Source organism: Artibeus jamaicensis, unplaced genomic scaffold (genome assembly GCF_021234435.1).
Source record: "Artibeus jamaicensis isolate MK-2021 breed Jamaican fruit bat unplaced genomic scaffold, CSHL_Jam_final scaffold_833, whole genome shotgun sequence".
NCBI classification, from domain to species: domain Eukaryota; kingdom Metazoa; phylum Chordata; class Mammalia; order Chiroptera; family Phyllostomidae; genus Artibeus; species Artibeus jamaicensis.
In genome coordinates, this window is record NW_026522056.1 from 15226532 (window position 1) to 15249078 (window position 22547).

General features: G+C 38.4%; 1 protein-coding gene across 1 annotated transcript; it reads right to left on the bottom strand.

The window, feature by feature from the left end:
* Positions 1 to 280: 280 nt before the first annotated feature.
* ERI1 (exoribonuclease 1) lies at positions 281 to 22017 on the bottom strand. The gene is made up of 7 exons (XM_037128852.2): positions 21760 to 22017; positions 17374 to 17552; positions 14157 to 14367; positions 10470 to 10553; positions 9051 to 9160; positions 7032 to 7146; positions 281 to 4236 (listed from the first exon to the last, which is right to left on the bottom strand). The coding sequence occupies exons 1-7, from the start codon at positions 21865 to 21867 to the stop codon at positions 3994 to 3996; spliced, it is 1050 nt and encodes a 349-aa protein (XP_036984747.2). The 5' UTR covers positions 21868 to 22017; the 3' UTR covers positions 281 to 3993.
* Positions 22018 to 22547: the final 530 nt, after the last annotated feature.

The window sequence follows — 22547 nt, forward strand, 5'->3', positions numbered from 1 at the left end:
AGGTTTCAAAGTTAGGTGCAATTCCACGGTGGCTTAGCATCCTTACTACAGTTGATTTCTTGTGTACTGATGGACATTTATATTGCTCTAGGTCCAGGTGGCTGGGGTAGGCCAACCTCTCCTGCAAAGGGTCAGACAGCGGTGTCTTTGGCTTTGCTGGCCAGATGGTCTCTGTTGCAATTACTCAACTCTGCTGATGTAGTGCAAAAGCAGGCAGCAAGAACATGCAAACAGGCGAGCAACTGTTCCAATAAAAGTTTATTTATAAAAATCACAAAAACAAATTTAACTTCACATTAAAGTACAGCTTTCCCCTGCCATCCTTTAGCACAGCACTCCTGTGACCTGCTGTAAACTGAAATGGCATACAGCAAAGGGTATACCCACTCTCCAAAAATTCCCATTACGCCACTTTACTTTTACAAAAGACCTGCTTTAGTATGCTAATGGCTTTTTTCGTAAAAGTCAAAATTTTTGGATTTTTACAGTCAGTGAAAACAGGTACCAATGCAGGTCTTCTTTGAAAGCAAAGTAGCATAATGTGGGTTTTCAGAAAGCCAAGGATACCTACATTATTATCTCTTAATGTTTTTACCATTCAAAATGTAAAACCATTCTTAGTTCGTAGGCCATACAAAAACAGTAAGTGGGCCCGATTCAGCCCATGGGAGGTAGTTTGCCAGCGCTTGCTCTGGATTAACAAATTCATGGGCTTTGGAAACTTCATGAGGGCAAGGGATCTGAAATACAGGTTTATGATGCCGAAGAAGAAAGAGGAAACTTCCAAGTGTAACTTTTAAAAAGGATATTTAAGGCCGTCATTCATTTATTGGCACTGAACTCAGTGCAAGGCATTTTTTGGAATCACACACTGTTGGAATCAAAGATGCAAGAGTCCCAGTCCTGGCTCTCACAGAATCTGCACTGTCCACAGGAGCTTAGACAGCGAAAGCCTTCCTTCGAAATACAGCCTTTCCAAGCGGGCTTTTGCAGGGCAGGGGCATGCTCGTGCAAGAGGCAGGCAGTGGTTCTGGCAACCCCGCCTACAGCCTACACCAAACAAACGGTGGGTTATCTGGACCTCCCTGCTTTCTCCCGTCCTCAATTTTACTACCAGCTCTTTTCCTGTCTTCCGAGTTACTCTATTTTGCATGATCACTGGGGATAACTGTCATGACGATATACTAAACAGAACATGGCAGCCAACCCCACATTGAAAAAATAACCATAAACTGGCCTTCAACAATGCAAGATCCCTTCTAATAGATGACATGTTATAGTGACTCCTATGGTTTTTCATTTCAGTCCAGGTGGAAACTTGTCCTTATGAGGCTGATTAAGCAGGTCTATTTTTAAGCAAAAAAAAAAAAAAAAAAAGACACTTCGGAAAAAGATTTTTTCATAGCAAATGTTGTGAAGTATTTTATCCAAAAAGAACACAAAACAAAATAGACAAAATACAGTGCTCTGGTATACACCTCAGTTGGTCCTGAGATTGTGGATCGGAAATAGCACTAGAGAAACCTGGCATGTCAATTTATCAGAACAAGTGAAAAGTAGAAAGCAAAAAATGAACACAGCTAATGGCTAAAAATACAAAAGGCATTTTTGGTAAATAATAAATAATACACATGAACATCATTACAGTATGTAGTATAATATTAATACGAAATAAAAACTGGCAAGAACTATTAATCTTGTTGGTTTCCTGGAGTACTAAAAGGCATTTATCCTTTCAGCACTGTCCTTGCAAGAATCAGCATTGCTGAAGACCTTAAAGACAATGGGACACAGTAAAAACCAGAAGGTAGAAAGCAGAATTCCTGAGGTTTAATGTCCTCTCCTGAGAACAGGCATGACTAAACAGTCTCAGCGAAATCCAGGACGAAGTCCATTTGCTGGGAGGTGCACCAGACCCAGGGGAGGACAGAGTCCACAGAGCAGTGGAAAATGAGTTCAGAGGAGAGGGAGGTCAGCAAGATGAAGGGCTAGGAGGTGCCAATGCTCACTTCCCCTACAAGAACAACAAAGACAACACAGACACAACTATAAACCAACAAAAGTAGAGATGCTTTCCTAAAACAGGCAAAGCTCTGGAGGACAATGAAGTGTCGAGCGTCCTGCGGGCACATGGGTAGCATTCTGGCGACATCGCCGCATCGATGAGGCCAGAGCAGCATGGCACCAGGAGGGGTCCCCTCAGAGAAATCTGCCCCGTGGGGAGTGGGTGGGCAGAAGCCCAGCACATCTTACTGTGGCCTTCACTACAAAAGGGCAGGGTAAGGTAGTGTTTCTTTGCCATTCTCGGGTTCTCCTCTTGCAGTTTCAGCTGTGGATGAGCCACTCTGGAAGCTGGTGAGAGATAATTATAGTTTTGCTGTGGCGTGAGCTTGAATTTTGCCTAAAGAAAAAATCCCCTAAGGAGTACGCCAAGTGGCCCTGCTGGCACCTCGGTCTCCACAGTGATTTGCTCTCCTCCACGCCTCTGCCCTGGCACAGTAAGGATTTGAAGGAAATTCTTTTACACTCTGAGGAATACCACAGGCATATTATATGCTGATATTTGGGATTCACAAAAATCCCAGCATACAGTCACTGTAAAAACCTGAAGTTTTCTGTACAAACCTGAAACACCTAGATGTTTCGCTCTACTCCCTACCAGTCTGTCTAAGGACATCATACACCGCCCCCCACTCCAGTGCCTTCTGTTACCCACTTCTCCTTCATTATGCTGACTCTCCAGCTACTGCCCAAGGGCAGAAATTTGTTCTTTCAAGTGAGGAGCCTACAGCACTGTATATTCTCATATCCAGAAAAATAACTACTTTTCCTCTATGTACCAGGGTTGAAAAACCTCCATAAAATTCATTTGATAACACATACATTATTAAAATAAAGTAGCATCACAATTATGATTAGAAGTAAAAGAAAAGAAGCAAACAGTGTCAATAAAATTGTTCCATGGAAAAGGACCAATGTCAGTGAAATTGTTCATAAAAACTACAGGGGAAAATTCAATTCTGAAAATATGTGTTTTCAGCTTCTAAATAAGGAATTTTACTTTCTAAACTCTGTGAACACATTTTTGTTTTTTATAGCCAGTTAAGAATTAACTAGTCAACAATCTATTGGCCAGTCACTATGTAATAAAAACATAAGATCGGGTAGAAAGCATTATTTGACTTTTATTAACCTCACAATGTTCAATACAAATGCAAAATTCAGTAGTGATCTTCAATTTTAAGTCTATTTCAAAGCATGGTCTCTTAGATTTAAGAATCAGGGCAGAAATATGTGACAAGGAGGAAGGGAATCAAAAAGCTGGCACCCAAACCTCACTGATTTACCTGTATTATTATAAAATCTGAGGTACAGCCCTTACATTCCTTTAAATGGTGTTGTCTTTGGATTTTCCATGATAATGTCAATACTGAATTTTTAACCAGGCCCTATAATCTTCACAAGTCTTCCAATTATGAATCGAAAAGAAACAGACAGATATATGTGCCAAGTACTTCATGAAACTTAACATACTGCTGGATTTAACATATAAACTTCAAAAATCAATCGGCCTATAATATTCTTAAAACCCAAAGGCAAGATAAGGTCTGCTTTCCCATCTTTTCTGCATTTAAGAAATAATTTCATCTAATGATATTAATGTAGAAATACATTATACATTCTAACATCAATAAGAAATGACATTCGAAAGGAGAGTCAATAGACCTTTGCATTTAAAACCAAAGGAACACATCTTGGCCACCTTAATTTATAAAACCAAGTTCTAAGCAGAAACGATTACTGTGTAACAAATACTGCTCATATAAAAGTGCTGGTGACAATTCAATACGCCTTCTCCATAGACTCTGTCTAGAGCTGTAATAAGATTTTCTGTTTAAGGTGCTTCAATTTTGCACTGAATTAAGTATTCATCTGCTACCTCTTTGTATCAATTCCAGTCAATGATCCAGAGGCAAAAAGGCAAACCCACTGTTATTTTCTAGAATGCGGCATTTGTGGAGGGGGAGCGCCCTCTATTGGCAATGAGGAGGACACGCTCATCAGCTGTCCGGCGTGCATCTTCTCATTGACTCGGAGCTCACAGCCGTCCTGCAGCATTCGGACTGCTATGCGGGCAATGTTCCTGGAGTCATCGAGACCACTGTGAGGCCGCCCGTCGTAATCCATCCCTAGCTTTTCAAGCATTATTGTCAGTTTGGTTTGGCTTCTAGGGACCTGAAAATAAATAAACAGTAAACAATTCTTAAGTATTCTACAAGTCACCGTGAAGTAGAAAAATAAGAAATGGAAAATTAACAGTAATAACTAAATAAACTTAGGCAAAGGGCAAATATTTCTGGTTCATTAAAGCAAATAAGTAACTCAAACCCCCAGGGCTTTAGTGTTTTTAGAAGTCCAATGGGCTATATCCATTGAGAGACGGAGCCACCTGGCTTTAGTGTTTTTAATGAAAATATGTATCAACAGATGGAATCCTCAAGACAGCTAAAAAGTTTGGAGTCTTGTAACTTAACAAATCATTTATAAAAGGTAATGTGTTGTTGTTCTAAACTGAAGCTCTACCATTTAATGCAAACTCGCTCTTTTTTGCACGCTATTTTTCTGTAATGTGTTATTTTCCTTGACTGACTCCTCAGGCAGAGCACCAAAAATATTTTGCATTTCTAGACGATGAACAATAATGATCAAGAATATAAGACAATGTCATGTGGCATTTTTCAACCTATTTAAATACCAGCTCCATTTTGATAAATATAAAAATATTACACAGTCCCCAGATTTCACTTCTAAGAACCACTATTCTATCTTCAGTATATCCTTACTAAAAAGAAGATTTCTTAAGTTTTACATTCTGGTCCTCGCTGGTGTGGCTCAGTGGATTGAGCATCAGCCTGAGAACCAAGATGTCACTAGTTTGATTCCCGCTTAGAGCACATGCCTGGGTTTTGAGCCAGGTCCCCAGAAGGGGGCGTGCCGGAGGCAACCAGTCAATGCTTCTCTCACACATGGATGTTCTCCTCCTTCCCTTGCCCTCTAAAAATAAATAAATAAAATCTTTTTTTTAAGTTCTACATTCTGCAGTTTATATAGCTAAATCATCCATATATCTTAGAGTTCAGCTTCTCCGTCTGTACAGTTGTACTATTGTTTACTCATGGGGTTACGAGGAGAATCACAAAACAAATGATACAAAAGAATATGCTCCATGAAAAACCTTTTCCAGCAGCAACTGAGACCTCGCTCTCCGGTCTTGTCATCGGTTTGCCTCAAATAAACTCATAAAAATTGAAACAATAAATAAATAAAAATAACTTTTCCAACACATTAAAGAGCTTAAGTGAAAGAGACTATTTCACTTACGAAACAGAAACACACGGCCTACCAAAACTGAACTATGAAGATAAAATCTAAGTAGACCTACAGTAAGTGAGGAAGACTGAATCAGTAATCAAAAACATCCTACAGAGAAAAGTCCAGCACCAGTTGGATTCACTGGTAAATTCTACATTTAAAGAAGAGTTAACATCAATTCTTCTCAAACTCTTGTAAAAACTGAATAGGAGGGAAGACTTCCCAAGCCAGTATGTGGCTAATTATATTATGTTAAAAAAAGACAAAACCTATCTATATAAGGATAAACATATAAATATTAAAGCTATATAAAAAAGCAAGACAGATTCCCATTAAAAAGGAGCTCTGGGAGGGGGGAGAGAAGGTTGAGTGAGTAGAAATTACAAGGAATTTTTCACTTTAAAATGATCTTGTCAAACTCCACTTTTCTGTATTCATAGTTCTCAACAGTTTTAAGAAATGTTAAAACCACGCACAAAGAAAATTATAATAAAAAAACTTCTCTAATGAAGTTAATTTCGGATATGCTTCACCAAAATTTAGTAAAGGAAAAAAGACGACACTGATCTGACAGACGATAGGGAAGAAGAGGAAACCTCCCAGATGATTTTAGGAGCCTCAACAGCAAACAGTTCGGATCACAGTGGGATTCGAGACTCCACGTATTCCCCCGAGGAAAAAAAATGAAACTGACAGACTACCTGAACATTCTGAGTGCAGACAGAGCCAAGATATACAGTTTGAATGGAAAGGAACAGGATAAGGAAACTAAAGAAGTCAGTTACTGAATCTGAGGAAAGGCTGTGAGCACTATCATGTAGGAATGTACACACTGAGCAATGATTTAATTAGAGGTAATGTGACTACATGAGAAAGATGCAGGGAGGAGAAGGACCTGCAGGAATGGTGGCTTTTCAATGAGCTAAACTTCCTCTTCCATTGCAGGAGCTTATGAGCGACCTCAAACTGAAATTCAAGACAGCATAAACATCTAATTTAGAAATATGGCCCTGGCTGGTGTAGCTCAGTGGATTGATCATGGGCCTGTGAACCAAACAATCGCGGTCCGATTCCCAGTCAGGGCACACGCCTGGTTTGCAGGCCAGTTCCCAGCAGAAGAACCACACATTGATATTTCTGTCCCTCTCTCTAAAAAAATGAATAAATAAAATCTTAAAAAAACAAAAAAAGGTCTTTAAAAAAAAAGAAAGAAATATGAAGGTAAGTATTAGAATAGCCTTAAAAAGTTGAAAGTGTTTTCTTCAGAGCACAGACCAGAACGATCAGGGCCATGGGGAAGACTGCCGATTAGTATAAGCTTTGCAGCATTATTTTTAAAATTTATGCTGCACACATACTAAGTCTGATAAAATTCAGTGGAGATTAATTGTCCCACAAACAATCCACAAACTGAATAGCCTTGCAGTTTCAAACACATTATTGAAGATCATGTTAAACCACTTAAGAAACAGGTTAAATGAGAAAAACAGCTTATCTTTCTCCACTCAGATGAACTAATTTGGAATCTGAGAAGTAACAATTATATGGCCTTTTTCTGTGAAAAGCACATAGTAAATCACAACTTAATGTGTAAACAAACTATAATAAATGTGTCAAGAGCATATGAGAGTATAATCAATAAAATGCAAAAATTTTACCTTGTAAAAGTTTCCATATGACTTTCGGATATTGATCCACTTTTTAGCAAAAGGCGGGTATTTGAGCCCACTGAGCTGGCACTGAGTGTTCAGGAACTTACTCATATCCCATGAACTTAGAAATCAGAAACAACAAAAAAGATAAACTCGATGCCATTCTATTCTTACAAATAAGTATTTTAAGCCATTCTGTTTCTTATTTACACATGTTCCCTTTTAAAATCTTTCTCCAAAATACAGATCCAAACATAAACTTTAACAAAAAATAAGAAGTTGGGTATATTAAATTTTTTTTCACAAACTAATTCTTACAAGGCCCATCTCAATTATTTTCATGGTTCTCATTAACTGGGCAAACCTACATCTTGTTGATTATTTTTGCATAATTCTAAAATAAGTTTTGCTTTAATGCCAAGTTTATCATATCAGCAAGTTCTTTGAGGGTGTATTTTGAAATAAAACAATAAAACATAAGTTAACAAAATATGTGAAGGAGACAAATGGAACTTGTATCAAGTAGTTAGAGCACAATCTGTTTTGCTGCAGTGTGCTTCTGTAACACCAATCAACCTATGTCATTCAATAGGAGAATATGGAGTGTACAAAGCGGAAATTGTGTCAGTTCTGCACATGGGCTTTCCTAGCCAAAGGGAATCAGAATAGTAGCAGTCAAACTTATAACCTTTGGCAGGAAAGAAAGATTTCTTTCTGGGGTCCCATTGCCAGGACAGTAGCTGATCTGAGAGTAAACTTCAACTGTACTTTAAGACAATTACAAGCCAGTGCCTGTCCCCAGGACCCCATTGCTTCCATGCGTCTGTAACATCCTCTGCGATGACTTTCACCTGCCCTGAGATGCTTGCCTGGGCTGCTCCAAGTGTGTCTGGAGGCATCAATTACTGATTTTGTTAGTGCTCCAGTTACAAAATGGCACCGGCTTTGAATGGTCTGCCCCAGAATGTGAGATTTTTACAGAATCACACATAATGTGTTACGCCGGGAACACCTATGTACTTTGGCAGGAACACTGCTCACGTGTGTTTGAAATCCGTTTTTAAACACAATTACAAAGTGATTAAATTCATTGCTCTTTCCCCGCTGTATGTGAGGGTCTCTAAACCCTTCATGTCTATGACATCATAGGTGCAGTGTACAAACTTCCACAGTATGAAACAGAAATTGACTATTAGGACTTTCTTCCTGAACCTTAATAGCTTTATGGGAGAGAAGCCACCTTGGCACAATGTTTGTTTTGATGTTTCTTATCTTCCCCCTTAATCTTTCATTTCACAAATGCTTTTTGAGCATCTATTTTGAGCTCAGCACTATAGTAAGCATTATACAAAAGACTACCAAGTAGCAAAAGTCCTTGCTCTAAAAGGGTTTTTAATCTCCTTGCAAACATGTTTTAACATACTTAAAGTTTAGACATCCAAATATTTAGTGGGATGCCAACACGAATGACACGCATCTGAGAGGCTACCACAGGACGTCAAGAAAAAATAAATCAACGTGAAACGTAACGTCCGAAGTAAAGCATGAGATGGGCTTTGCTGAATAACAAAGAAGTGGTCAGGGAAGAGAACGGCCCCGTGGAAAGGACAGCACGAGGAAGAACATGAAGGACACGCCGTGGGACGCACGGGCCAGCCTGGCTGGAGGGGAAAAGAGCGACGGCCGGTGGCTCAGGCTCCACACGCAGGGCAGGACTAGACGAGAGAACCTCGAAAGCCAAGACTCAACAGTTTGCCTTTGCTGAGAACGTAAGTGTCCTGATGAAAACAGTTTTCACTTTACATATTAATATTTATCTTTCTCTAGTATTCTAGTCCTGGATTAGACTATTATCCTTGTTTGCTTTCTTCTCTTTGATCCCTACAATTCAAATTTAACTAAGAACAAGAATACAAAAGGAAAAATATTGTCTCCATTAGTAAATAATTTTTTGTGGTTATTATGTAAATAAGGACATCTCTAATCTTAACAAGTAGACAAAAAGATAATAATTTTCCTACTTACCCATCTGTTAATATGCAATACTTATACTTTGTTCCTAATTCCTTCAATTTCATCCAGTCAATTACTTTTTTCAGTACCTGAGGGAAGGTATCAGCTCTGTCTACCTGATCCTGGGGATATAAAAGGAAAACATATAAAAATCAGAGTAGCTGCATGTAGTCCTAAAAAACACCCAGACACAAATATTAGCAGGAAACGAACAGAAAAAGAAAGTTTTATCTATGACATTTTAAATTCTTCATGGTTTCCTTTGCCGAGAAACACCAAAAATTCATTTTTAAGACAAAAAACTGTTTATAGCCAAGTATTGAGGATTACTTTCAAGTGAAGCACATAATACTCCCAAAGTCGAGATTTAAGATCAGCCTCAACCCAGCAGCTTACCGACTGTCTGGAGTGGGGAACAAAGAATCCCCTCTCGCGGGAGCCACAGCCCTCTACAGTAACCTCTACTTCAAGGCTCACATCTTTCCACCACATACTACATACCACCGCCAAACTGGTCTTCTTACAATGTGAATCTTACCCAAACTTAACTCCTTCCAAACACGTACCAAGGTTTTCAGTGTAAAAACACACAAGGTGTTTCATGATCTGGTTCACCTGGGCCTACCACTTTAGCTTTATTTATGACCATGGACCTTGAACCATCCTGAACTACTTACAGTTCTGCCATCCACACTTGAAATGCCCAGTTATTCTTTTCTGCCTATTGACCTATCATGACTCAGCCCAAGTTCACCAACGTTGAGAAGCTTGTCCCAGGACATCCGTCATAGGAAGCCCTTTTTTCAGATGCCTGCAAAATCCTGATGAAACACTGACTTCTCAGCCTTCCTCACCATATTGCAATCACTGGTTCATTCTGTGTCCTCCTGAGTAATGTACTGTTAACCAAATTGGAGAGACTGGCTTGACCATCTTTGTATCCCTAGTACCTTGGCAAGTATAGCAGGCACTCAAGTACCTGCTGAGTGAGTGAGTGAGTGAGTGAGTGAATGAATGAAGGAAGGAACTAAACAGATGAACAAAGGGCCTGCCACATTAGAGCGCAACAAAAAATCAGAGACGTAAAAAATTAAACTTTACTGCATATAAAGTCAGGTTGAATGCAGATAGATTCTAAAACTTTAGCTCTGAGTTCAGCACAATGACATTTATTTTACTAACATTCCAAGCATATGAAACTTCAGAGTCATCACTACGACTCTTTAAGAGGAAAAGCTGACAAAAATTTTACCAGATGTAAAATTTCTTTTTCTAATTTCTTAAACATTACACTATGAAAGATCTTTACAAAGCAACAGAGTATCATATTAACTTAAATTGTTTACAACACTAATGTGTTAAAACTACGAAATAAATCACTAATTTCAAAACTTCTTTCAAACTCCTGAAAAAAGAACATAAGATTATAACCTGAGTAATTCCAGTTAGATTGATGCAGAAATCAGAAAGCTGTGTGTGAATCTCGGGTCTCACATACTGCTGGAACGTGTCTTCCTACAAGGCAAGAACAGCCAGTCAATCCATGTTTGATGCATGAGGTTGGTGACACACGATACATGACAACTTCAGTCACACGACAGTGTGATTTCATAGGTGCGTGTGGCACAGAATTGTGCAGCTTTACCAGTTTAAGGATAACTCCCCACGCCCAAAGCACTCTGATTTTTCCCCTTATAATCCATTTTAATTAAGAGAGTGCCTTGATAAATTCTCCAGAAGCACTCTGATTTTTTTAATTAAAAAATTATGTTTCGGAGTTTAAAACATTTTATGAGAAATCAAGTGTCTGCAAGCAAGGTGGCAGAGTTTAAACAAACATTTTCCTGAGGAGCAAAATGTTAAAAAAATTTTGTTCATAATGTTTTGAAACTGTAAAGCTTATTAAACGCAACCTCTACCTTCAAGATACTAAAAGCTTTTCAAATAATAATAAATTATTTTAAATACCAGTCTTTAGTTATAACAAATTAGCTCCAGATTACTGCTTGCATTTACTCCTGAATAGTCATTATTATATTAAAGATTCCATTGTAATTGAATTCTAAATAGTCAAAATTTGACTCTATGATATCTAGTAGTTTAAAGGGTGATAATGTTTATTTATTTACTTTTTCTGCAATTTTTAACCTCTTCAAGAATCCTTCTTGCTTGCCTTATTTTATGCTCACATCGTCTCTGTGAACTCAGTAAGGCCAGTATTGTTACCAGATCACACTCAGTCACTTGTTAAAAATTAAGGACAATTTCAAAGCCCAAAGATTTATAGGCAGAAACTGTTAATACTAGGCAGATAGGGAGAAAAAGACAAAGAATATTCTTTGTGGTAGATTTAAACATTAAATTTTTTAATTTAAAAAAAGTAAAATTCCTAAGAATAATTTTCTTATACCTTAGTGTATTAGGTAGATGAATTATAAATATTCACTAACAAGTGTAAAAAAACAAACGTAAAGGAGAGCAAAGAACATTTGCACTTTGTAACTCTGATGCTCTTGCCGTGGCCAGGTGGCTCTGTGGGTTGCAGCATCATCCCAGACACCAAAAGGTTGTGGGTTCGATCCCTACCCGGGTTGTTCACAGGAGACAACCAATCGATATTTCTCACATCAATGTGTCTCTCCCCGCTCCCACCGCAAAATCAATAAACATACCCTTGAGTGAGAATAAAAAAATTTTTTTAACCTAGATGCTCTTTACTTACAAGACATACTACAAAAGAAAAAAATTCTACTTAATTAAATTTTATAAATAAATGAAGTCTATCTTTTTCTAAGTATCAATATTTTGCTTTATAATTTTAAATGAAAATCTTTCAAAAATATTCTGCAACTTCACTTATCATTACAAGAGGGTGATACTAAGTGTTAACACCAATAAAACTTTACTATTTAATGCTTTTAACAGAATGATGCTACAGAGAAGTATGCATTCATTGACCAAATGTTTAATTAACATTTCAGTAACTTGCATAGTTAGTTAAAATGTGAGGAGGGTTATTAGAAAACAGAGCAGGTAAGAGCGATCAGAAACACTGGGCGTGTGGGAGTGTTTGAGCTACACTATTAAATAGGTAACCCGGTCAGGCTTTATTTAGAAGGTTAGAGTTAAGGAAGGACGGGGATGGAGGGAATTAGCAGCAAACTCTCTGGGGAAAAGGAATCAGATAAAAGCCTAAGAGGTGAAGGGGATGGAGCACGTATGGCATTTTTTGCGAAACAGCAAGCATGTCAGTAAGATACAATCAGAGGTAGCAAGAAGACAGATCATGTAAGACCTAGGACTTTTACTCTGCGTTACTGATGGGTTGTGAGCAGAGAAATAAAGTGATCTGACCTATATTTTACAAGAATCATTCTGGACACTGTGTTGAGAACTGGCTGTGGGGGTCAGGGATAGAAACCCAGAAACCGGTTAGCTGGTAAATACAGTAAATCCAACAAGAAGTGACTGGGGCTCCGTTCTGGATATATTTTGAAGGCAAACAGGGGTCACTGTCAGGCTGAATGTGTAATGTGAGAGAAACAGAGGTATCGAGGATGACACCAAGGTTCTGGACACAGCAATTAGACAGAGTGGCCATCACTCAAGCTGGGGCAGGCTGAAGATAAAATCGGTAATCTGGGGTGAATTCAATTGGAAACTTGTTAAGGTGTCTGTTGAGATGTCTAAGATGTTAAGTAAGGAGTCTGGATTTGGACAGAGGTCCAGATTGGACATTTATATTTGGAAGTCATCAGAATGTAAGTTCTAAAGCTAAGGAATGAGATGACAGAGGAGATCATTAAAGAAGAGGACCTGGGCACCTGATATTAGGAAGTGGGAAGAAAATAAGGAACCTGAAAGGAAAACTGCAAAAGGTAATTAACTAGTGAGGCCGGAGAAAAATCAAGAGAATTGAGGTGTCCCTGCAGTCAGTTACTTCAAGAAAGTGTTTCAAGGAGAGAGTGGTCAATTTTGCAGGATTTGGGTAAAGGGCAAAGATGACAATGATGACTGATTTCAGTGGAGTGAGTGATGGAAATGAATACATTACTCAAACCTGAGATGGTGTGGATTTAAGAGAGAATGGGAGGAAATGGTCAGAAGTATGTACAACTTTGTCAAAGAAATTTGCCATAGAGAAACAAAGAACCAGGGCAGCTGGCGGGGAAATGGGATCACATGAAGGCTTTTTACAGTGTGAAAAATGACAACATGCTCGCATGTGACGGGAACAATATAGGGGACAGCAATAAATCATTAATGTCTAAGTGAGGGAGGAGAATTGCCAGAGCAATGTCCTTGAGTAAGAGAGAAAGTAGAATGCAGTGAGATATGCAAGATTATCTGCCTTCATAGCTTGTTTTTCCTTTCATTTACCTTTAATATGCTTTGGACATGGAAATTAAATAAATAGGCTGATTAAAAATATAACTAAAAGAGGCTCTAAAGAACACAAAAAAACCATATAAATGTTAATGCATAAAGCCTCTTTATATTTACTCCCAAATTATTGGGAGTAACTTTGGACAATGAGATGTTATGATATATCCTCACTCAGATTTTACAAGGCAAGGAATATTGTGTTGGAGGATTGCTGGTGACTTCCTGAATGAGTAGCACTGACAACTAGTCTCTCAAGCATATATATTACACGGCCAGTTTTAAGTTGAAAGGTGATTTTTCAGAGATCAGAGCACACTATAGCAGTAGTTCTCAACCCTGATTGCCTATCAACTGAGCTTTTAAAAAGTGCTGATGTCGGGATTCCAGAACAGAACAGCTCAACCAGAATCTCTGGGATGAGCATCAGGCATCAGTATCTTTTCTCCCCGCCCATGACCCAGGAGATTCTGATGTCCAGCCAGATATGTGTTCTAAGCAAACAGAAAAAAACACTGTAATTTTAGCTATTGGAAAAGGAGAAATGCAGACTGTGAAATTATTTTACTATAGCTTTTCTATTAATCAAGCTGATACCACATACACAGCAAGAGCAAAAAGCCCACTTCAGAATCCTAACTCTATCTGAAACGGCAGCTGAGACCCTCTGCCTTACCACCCAACCCCAGGACAGTTGCTGCTAAGAACAAAATTAAAATAGAACAATTCACTTACTATTTCTAAGGTATGAGTATTCAGTAAAACAACAGGAAATTCAATTATTTCATGTAAGAACTCGGGTGGGTTACCCTCTTCACAAGTGGCTTCAAAGTCAATAATACAAATGTAGTCATAGTAACTGCCAGCACAATTGTCCTCTTTCAACATCAGCTTCTGCTTCTTATAATAGTTTTTCAGCCTCTTCTTTAGTACATCCTTTACTCCTCTAAGGAAAATAATAAAATCAACTCTTAGGTGAATTTCACAGTCAGGAATCTGAACTCTTACCTGCTGTCACTGGCAGTCAGAGCGTAACTTAGCAAATGTGAGCTAAAAATGAATGTAAAGGAAACAAGACTCAAAGCTTACTTAGCAAAGAAGTAGTTAAAATACTAGGTTTCATACAGAATTATTGTTTTCCTTCACAAGTAACTTTTTATTTTTGTAGTAAAAGCACTGTCTTCAACATACACCATACACCACCTACGCAGCTGATCACCTTAAGGATTAAGACATACATGACGCAAAACCTGAAATTAATGTTGAATCGCTCTATTGCCACGTGTGAAAAGTCAGGTAAATTAAACACACTGTGCTATCCCTTCCCTTTTTTTGGCTTTTGCAGGTTAGACAACTAAAAAAGTCCAGATGAACAGGAAAATATACGAGCCTAGGAAATAAAGCTGAATGTCTGTTAGCTATTTAACTAGGAAAACTAATTTATAACATACCCCAGAATGATCTGTGTCCAGAAAAATGTTGTGACACTCAGTAACTTCCTAGTTAGATGCTGCTTTCTTCATTTACCGTGGGTAGAATATGACTGGGGAGAGTTCAGTATTATAGGGATTGTTAAAACACATGTCCCACAAACGGGGTGGGGAGGGGAATGGTTGTCCTAAATGGGTAACAGTGGCTGGTAAAGGTGGTCATGTTCTTCAAACAGCATGTATTTCTCCAAAAAAAAAAACTGAGAGCCACAACCAGCACTCAGACTTCCTTCAGGACTTACTTGGTTGAGCTGCACAACGCCTTGCAAATACAAACAGTAGTAACAGTCACGTCTTATGAACATGTGGTGACAAGTAAGGCACTTTGGTCACAGCACTGAGTAGTGGCTACTAAAAAATATTTTTAAGCCTTTGTTTTCCTTTCTAAACTACCACTGAAAGGGAATCCTGTCCATGAAAACAATGATGATTAACTAGTAGTTATTTTAAGATAAAATGTTTAATATATTTTTATTTGCTTGAGATTTTCCACGTTACCCAAACCCAGCAAGACAGCCCCTCACCTCCTTTCACATTAAGGTGTTGTGAGTGTCCCCCGTCTTGGTCACGTAACAGCTCTGAATTACTTTGTCTTAATTACCTTTTTTTTTTTTGGAGAAACCCTATTTTACTAAAAAGGTTACTTGTAACCCTAATGGCAACACAATGTATAACTGGCTGCTCCTGAAACTTGCATCTTTTACATCTCCCCTGCCCGTCCACAATCAAACCATCACCATTTCTGCCAATTCCAACTCAGAAACATTCAAACTGTAGGTGTCCTCAATTCTCTCTGGTACGGTTCCCAGTAGCTTCCTCGACTATGGCAGGCGTTGCCACCGTCACAATCTTCCTATTCACTTTTTATGTTACTGAGAACTGAGCACTAGTGCCAATTTCCTGCTGAAAATACCTTCAGGGGCTCCCTTCTGCTTACAAAGTAAAACAGAAGACTTTAGCATAGAGTTCTTTCACCACATGACCTAGGATTTCAGTATAATCTTCAGAAGCTCCCACTCCCCATGGTACATCACATACTATAGACAAAACATGCTATGTCATTGCCCGAATATGTGGTATACTTTCGTGTTCTATAACTTTGGTTGCACAATAGCTTAAAAAAAAAAAAAGATCATGTAGCAAAAAAACATACAATCAGGAATTAGGAGTTTTGAGTTTCTTCTGCCTGAAACAGAGCTGTCTGACACTTCAATTCCTATGTCACCCTGAATCCCCAAGACAGACTCTCTTGTGTATTCTCATGTAGTACTCTCATGTATTCAATGTACAAAATGCATTGTGATCATTTGTTTTTGTATTTTCCCAGAAGACCATGGGGTTTACAAAGTGGGAAAAAGATCTGTTTTACCTTTAAAACTTTAATGCCTAGTGTAGTGCTTAGAATTCAGTAAGTGCTTGTTGAATTAACGTACAAACATACATCTAGATCTCTAGCTCTCATGAAAGTCACGAGTAAGCAATTGGTCTTCATACCCAGGAAGGACAAAAATTTTGCTCAGAAAATCCAAAGGCTACAGGTTGTTATCTTCATAACAGGAAAAGTTAAGGGGAAATGAGGTTTCTTCTCAAATTAAGATATAGAGAAAATAGAAGAAAAGTATATTATGTGTGTACTCTTTTGAAAAGTAGTAGAAGCTCTATTTTAAAGGAAAGAGGAGTAATAATCCTTACAAGAGAAGAAGGATTAAGGGACAGCCAGAAACAATAACACTTCTCATCTACTGCATGTAGTCAACTTTTTTCTTAATGCCTAAAAGTTCTATTGCCTACCAACAACCTTCATATTTTCTGGATTCCAAAGGTCATTCCTGTCTCATGCCCCAAGTCAAAATAATTTGGTCTTCGAAAAAATAACTAATAAAATCTTAAGTATGTATTCATCTCATGAAAGACACACACACATAGTTGGCTAAGCTACACTGAGTTCTCATTCAATATATAGTTAAACATAATGCATGCTATTATTCTGCATATTTTTAGAAAACAAAACAAGGGAAAAAATACTTCCTGGTAGGTAAATGACTTTTTAAAGTAATCTGGTTTCAAAGAAACCCTCCTTATAAAATGGTACAAATGGACAAAATACTCAATCTCATTAATAAAATATTATCCCACAACCAAATGAGCAACTAAAAAATTTAAAACACACTTAATATAACAAGATAGATATTCCTTTACATTGCTGGCAGACTGTCAGAAACTATGGAGACTTCGACTCCTCAGTCCTAGTCTCTCAGCCAACAGACTGGCAGGAAAAAATCAGAGCTGTACTCACAGATTCCTGAGCAAGACTGTAAGTGGCTGCTGTTATTTGAATTGTTAATAATGGTTATTTCTTAATGGTAAGATTGTAGATTATTTTTAGCTTTTTCAGTGTTTTCAAGATTTTCTAGGATGAGCATGGAATACTTTTCTAATTTTAAAAAGTGATTTTTATTTACCTGGTTTCAAGCTTGAATTCTGAAAGTTTAGCTCTGAGTTCTTCCTTACTCATTCTATTAATGCAGCCATTCGTAATAGCAATCTCTTTGTAAACTGGGTCACTGAAGTCACTTGAATTGGAGGTAATGAACTTAGATCCTTTTGTTTCTTGACCATCAAGTCTACATCGTTGCTTCTTCTACCAAAAAAAAAAGAAAAAGAAAAAGACATAGTTTAAAATCAGTACAAATATCTTAGAGAGTCAAACTCCTGAGGGGGGCATCTCTTTGTGCTCCATGTTCAATGAAAAATGCCTGTTGTAACTCCTGGAGGGAAGAGGCAGGATAGGAAGAGATGTGTTTCCAAACACAGACCCTGTTCTCCTCTGAGTCAAGAAGTTCCTTGTAACAATGAAGCTACGTAAAAAGAGCACTAATGTTGAGAGTCACAGCCACCTCATCCAGAGCCGCAGCTGACCATTTACCAGCAGCATGACCATAGGTAGTTACTTATTAACCTCTGATCTTCTATTTCCTTATCTATAAAACAAAGCATAATAATTGTCTCAAATGGTATTTGGTAATGCTAAACAGTATTTAGGCAAGATTATTATAAGGATTAAATGACATGTATATCAGGCTCCTAACACCATACCCACTGTGGATATTAATAATAATAAATGATAATTTTACTTATTACCACCACCGACAATAGAACAGACCTTTTGACTAACAATATTCTACAATATACAAACTAATTTTAAATTAATCTTTATAACATTGTACATGTATAAATAAGCAACTTCCTGAGAAGTTTTTCACCTGAATTCCTTTCACAAAGATAACAGGATTGCCAAATGTAAAAATAAAATGAATTAGAAATCTAGTTCAAAATTTCCTAGTACTCAAGGCAAAGAAGAAAATGTAGTCAGTTTCAAACACACACTTTCCAAAGGTCACGTACAACAGTTATTCAGGATAACTTTATTACTATGTTATAAACCTTTTCTCTTTTCTGATATAGAAATCTGTGTACTAAAGAAAAACGACTTAATTTTAATCATTCTACAGGTAGTCCCGATATACTAAGATGATGCTTCCGAGATTCATTTATAAGTTAACTATTTTCCACATGCAGTGTTACAATATCAGGGATGTTCCCGAGTTTTCAAAAATGCTTTGGCACTTGTTATTAATCCACATTAAAACATCTTAACTTGGTCACAACTGGCCACACTGTCCCACGTGAACTTCACTTACAGATTACAGGGGATAGCCAGGAAAAGGCCATCATCCTTGACTTAGAACTAATTGTGAAGGTTCAGGAACTATTTCTTACTCTAAGTGCTCACTCTAATTCAACGCACATTTACAGGAAATGTAATGCTAGGTACTCTGTACTTGAGTACTCAAGAATTACTCCCAGCTCCTCTGAAGAGACTAATGTGTAAACTGTCCATAAATTGAAAAATAACTAGTCCCTCCTCCTCCCCCCTCTCCCTCTCTGGTGCATCAGCTTCCCCCCCTCCCTCACCATCCCCCACCCTTCTTCCCTCCAGGTTTGTGTCTTGGCGCCCTCCCTGTCTCTTCTAAGCTCCAAGGCCCCTTCCTTTGCATCTGCAATTTGTATCCTGAGCCCATGCTGTCCACTGGCTCACTTTTTCTATCTCTGCAATTTCTAAGTAAACTTTTGCTTGCATTTGAAATAAAAAATACTATATTAAAGTTCCTTGTTGACAAATGTTTAAAGGCTTCATTACACTGATCTTTGACTAAAGCTAAGAAAATAATTTTTTTCAATAATATATTAAATTTATAACTGGTTACTTTATCATTCGAATTTAATCAGGATAATTTTCTTGTCTATAAATTACATTTAATTTTAAACTTCATCTTCAGTCAGGTTCAAATTTAGGTGCACAATGAGTAATAGTTTGTCTACCAAAACTGTTGTTTTGGTTAATTTACGTAAATTTTCTCTTTGGTTAAATCCTCTCTTTGATTCATGTACTTAATTCTTATCTAAAACAGAAGTTACAAAAGTTACTGGAAAGTTAACACTTAGGTTTCCTCTAGATATGCTATCAAGCATGACTTTTTTAAAAATCTGCTTCCTCTTCTAGGTCCAACTTGAGCCCTCTCCCTTCAGTGAATTTTAGGGCGCTGTCAAGATCCAGAACTCACTGATCAGCGCTGAGGTCTACGCTAATGGCTTCCAAAGAAGGATGCTCAAATCAATCCGCTAAGGAGCAAGAAAAAAAATCATTAAAATTCCTACACAGACTATTAACCTACAAAAAACACCACAGTAGTTTACTAAATAATGCAATAGATTGACAACTGCATCCTCCCCCATGTCTGCCCACCTATCACCTGTCACACACACTACTGGCCACACAATAAGGAAGCAGGACAGAGTACACAGGATGGAGGGGAATACTCACCCGCACAGCACTGTGATGTTTTGCAATTTTCATGTATCCAAGTGGCTGTATGATTTATATTATCCCAAATAACACCAACTTTACATTATGGGGAGTGACCACAAAAATCTTTTACACTAAACAGACGTTTACCATGATCTTGTAGCAAAATACTCAAGTGTTCCTAAACTTAAAGATAAGTTACATAGTTTCTTTTACAAAAAGGTAAGTATTCCCAAACTGATGTGTCCTTTACTGTGACCAGCAAGAAATTGATAGCCTGACCCTTTGAAGTTTTTTTTAAATGAACAAAATGTGTTGTTTTAATATGGAATGCTTTAACAAGTAAGTTGGTAACTGTTTAATCAAAAGAAAAATTTCCTGTGGCAAGAGCATATGAAAATAGATATCTTGGAAATGTGTTCATTTTATTACCAAAAAAATTTGCATTATCTAGTTCTTAAAAAAAAGAACTACATCTGATCTGCACGTGCGTGTACATAGACACACACAAACTTAAAAGCAGTCTTGAACTTAACATTCTTCCAAAGGAAGAGTTCTGATGGAATTTAAGCCTACTGGTTAAAAATATAAAAAGGCAACATGTATTAGCTTACAAATACAACTAATATTAGGGATAACAGAACTTCACTTACCTAAGTTTCAATAAAAAATACTTTGCTTCATTGGGAATTTTTAAAAAACTACCATCAAGTATTAAGAGTACTCAACAATAGATTTTTAACAAATACGGCAGTCGCTAAAACCAATCTGGAACACAGACCCAGGCTTTAAGTCACCATATCTCAGAGTTTTAAGACTCAAATATAATGAAGTGTATACTCAATTGCACTTCTCTTATTAAAAGAAACTTTAAAAATTATTCTTAAACTGGCTTACATGATGATATTGACAGTACCACAGACTGAGAGGGAAATATGGTGGAAGATTAATGGTTCTTTAGAGAGAAGAGGCAAGGACAGTCTCTTCTGAAAATATTATCTAAAGGAGAATAAATAATTCTATGCAAAAAAAACAACAACAACACAGGAAGAGCACGCAAGCCAAAGGGAGCACACAGAGACCCTTAAGGAAGGCCTGGCAGCCAGGCGCACTAGGAGCCAAAGGGGAGAACTGTGTGTGATGCTGTCAGCTGGGCTCGCAGGAGCTGGGTCTACCGGGGAGCACGCTGGACACTAAAGAGGGGAGCAATCCAGTAAGAATCGTGTTATTACAAAAGATTGTTCCAGCTGCTACTTGGAGAATTACTGTACAGGGAAGCAGCATTAGCTAGGAAGCCTCTTGCAAGTATTCAGTCTCTGAGGGGCTCAACATTAGTTTGTTATGAATAGAAAATGACCAATTTCAATTTGATTATTTACAATCCTCAACGCTGGTCAAAATAACTATATGCATTAAACAAGATGAATAAATACGCTCTTAAGTCCATTTTTTCCATTTTGTCACTGTAACTAGAACCTACCAAACTGTTGAAATCATTTAGAAAATTAAGTCATATGAGACAGTGCTAAGGAGGCAAAAATCAGGGACGAATCTCCAACTAAAAGACACAATCACCTTTTCTTAAGGCTGGAAGAGACGGGCTTAAGGGTCTTACGTGACATAGACATAGTGCGATTAAAAATAAACCCTACCAATTACCGTGACAGTAACTGGTCGTAGAATGACTACCGCAACACTGTGCACAGAATGTTTAATTCAGAATCCCCACTGAGAACTTACAAAACCACAGTTCACATAGTTATCCTCTTGACTATTGACTCTCGTCTAGAAGGTAACTAGGACCAAAGGGCTCTGTGACAACCACCCAGAGTAAAGGCTCCGGGAGCTGGGGACAGAAAAAATCGACCTCGGCTGGGGTCAAAGGGTGCCCAGGCTGCCATTGTGCAGGACACCTGGCACCCAGGGGCGCGCGGGAGTCCTGGGCTGCGGGCGCGGGCGGCGACGTGGGCGGTCTCCTCACCTCGGGATGCGGGTGCTGCGGCTCCTCCCCAGACACCGACCGCGGTGACTCCAGCCACGCGGGAGCCACGGCCTCGCCGCCAGGCTCCTTGCTCTGCTCATCCTCCATGCCCGGTGTCACGTAAGAAGAGAGCACCAGGAGCTCCACGATCGCTCACTCTCACTCCGCCAAGCTCGAAAACCTCGCCTTTCTCGGTCAAAATATTACCGGCTGGCGTTCCCGCGGCCTCAGCCACACAAACTGAAGTAGACACCTCCCACTTCCGGGAGCGTGTGGCGTCTACACGCTGTGCAGGCGCAGTGAGCCCGCGCACACGGAAGCCCGAGCCGGTGCGGAAGCGGGCGGGTAGGAGGACAGGCGGAAGCGGGGATGGAGACGCCGGCGGGTGAAGAATGGGATAACCGATCCCTACCCCGAGGCAGCGCGGGTTCGTATTGAAGTTACTCAGGAGTCTAGACGCCATCATTAGAATATAATCCCTTCATTACTCCCATTTACTCAAGTAAATGATCCCATCAACATTTTCTGATAAGGAAAATGAGAAGTCCCAAATTGAGAAGTAAATTTTTTTCTGTATTTTTCCCCTTAAAACAACAGACTTACCTTTGGGTTTATAAACTAAGGTTTATAGGCTCAGAAAGTATAAGGACGTCTAAGGTACATCTCCTGAGCTAATAATCTTTTTTTTTTTTTTGCCAGGATTTATTCATTTTTTTCTTCAGATAATAACATTGCATCCTGACACGCAACTGCAGAGAAATTAATGAGAATTATTCATCATTTCTCTT

What these genes read in the sequence shown, in the direction of transcription:
- ERI1 (XM_037128852.2), bottom strand. Translation starts at nt 21,867, where the DNA reads ATGGAGGATGAGCAGAGCAAGGAGCCTGGCGGCGAGGCCGTGGCTCCC. An exon ending in ATACTCATACCTTAGAAATA is followed by an intron (nt 10,554 to 14,156) that starts GTAAGTGAATTG and finishes CTTGCCTTGTAG; the next exon opens with GAAGACACGTTCCAGCAGTA. An exon ending in TATTGCATATTAACAGATGG is followed by an intron (nt 7,147 to 9,050) that starts GTAAGTAGGAAA and finishes CTGATTTCTAAG; the next exon opens with TTCATGGGATATGAGTAAGT.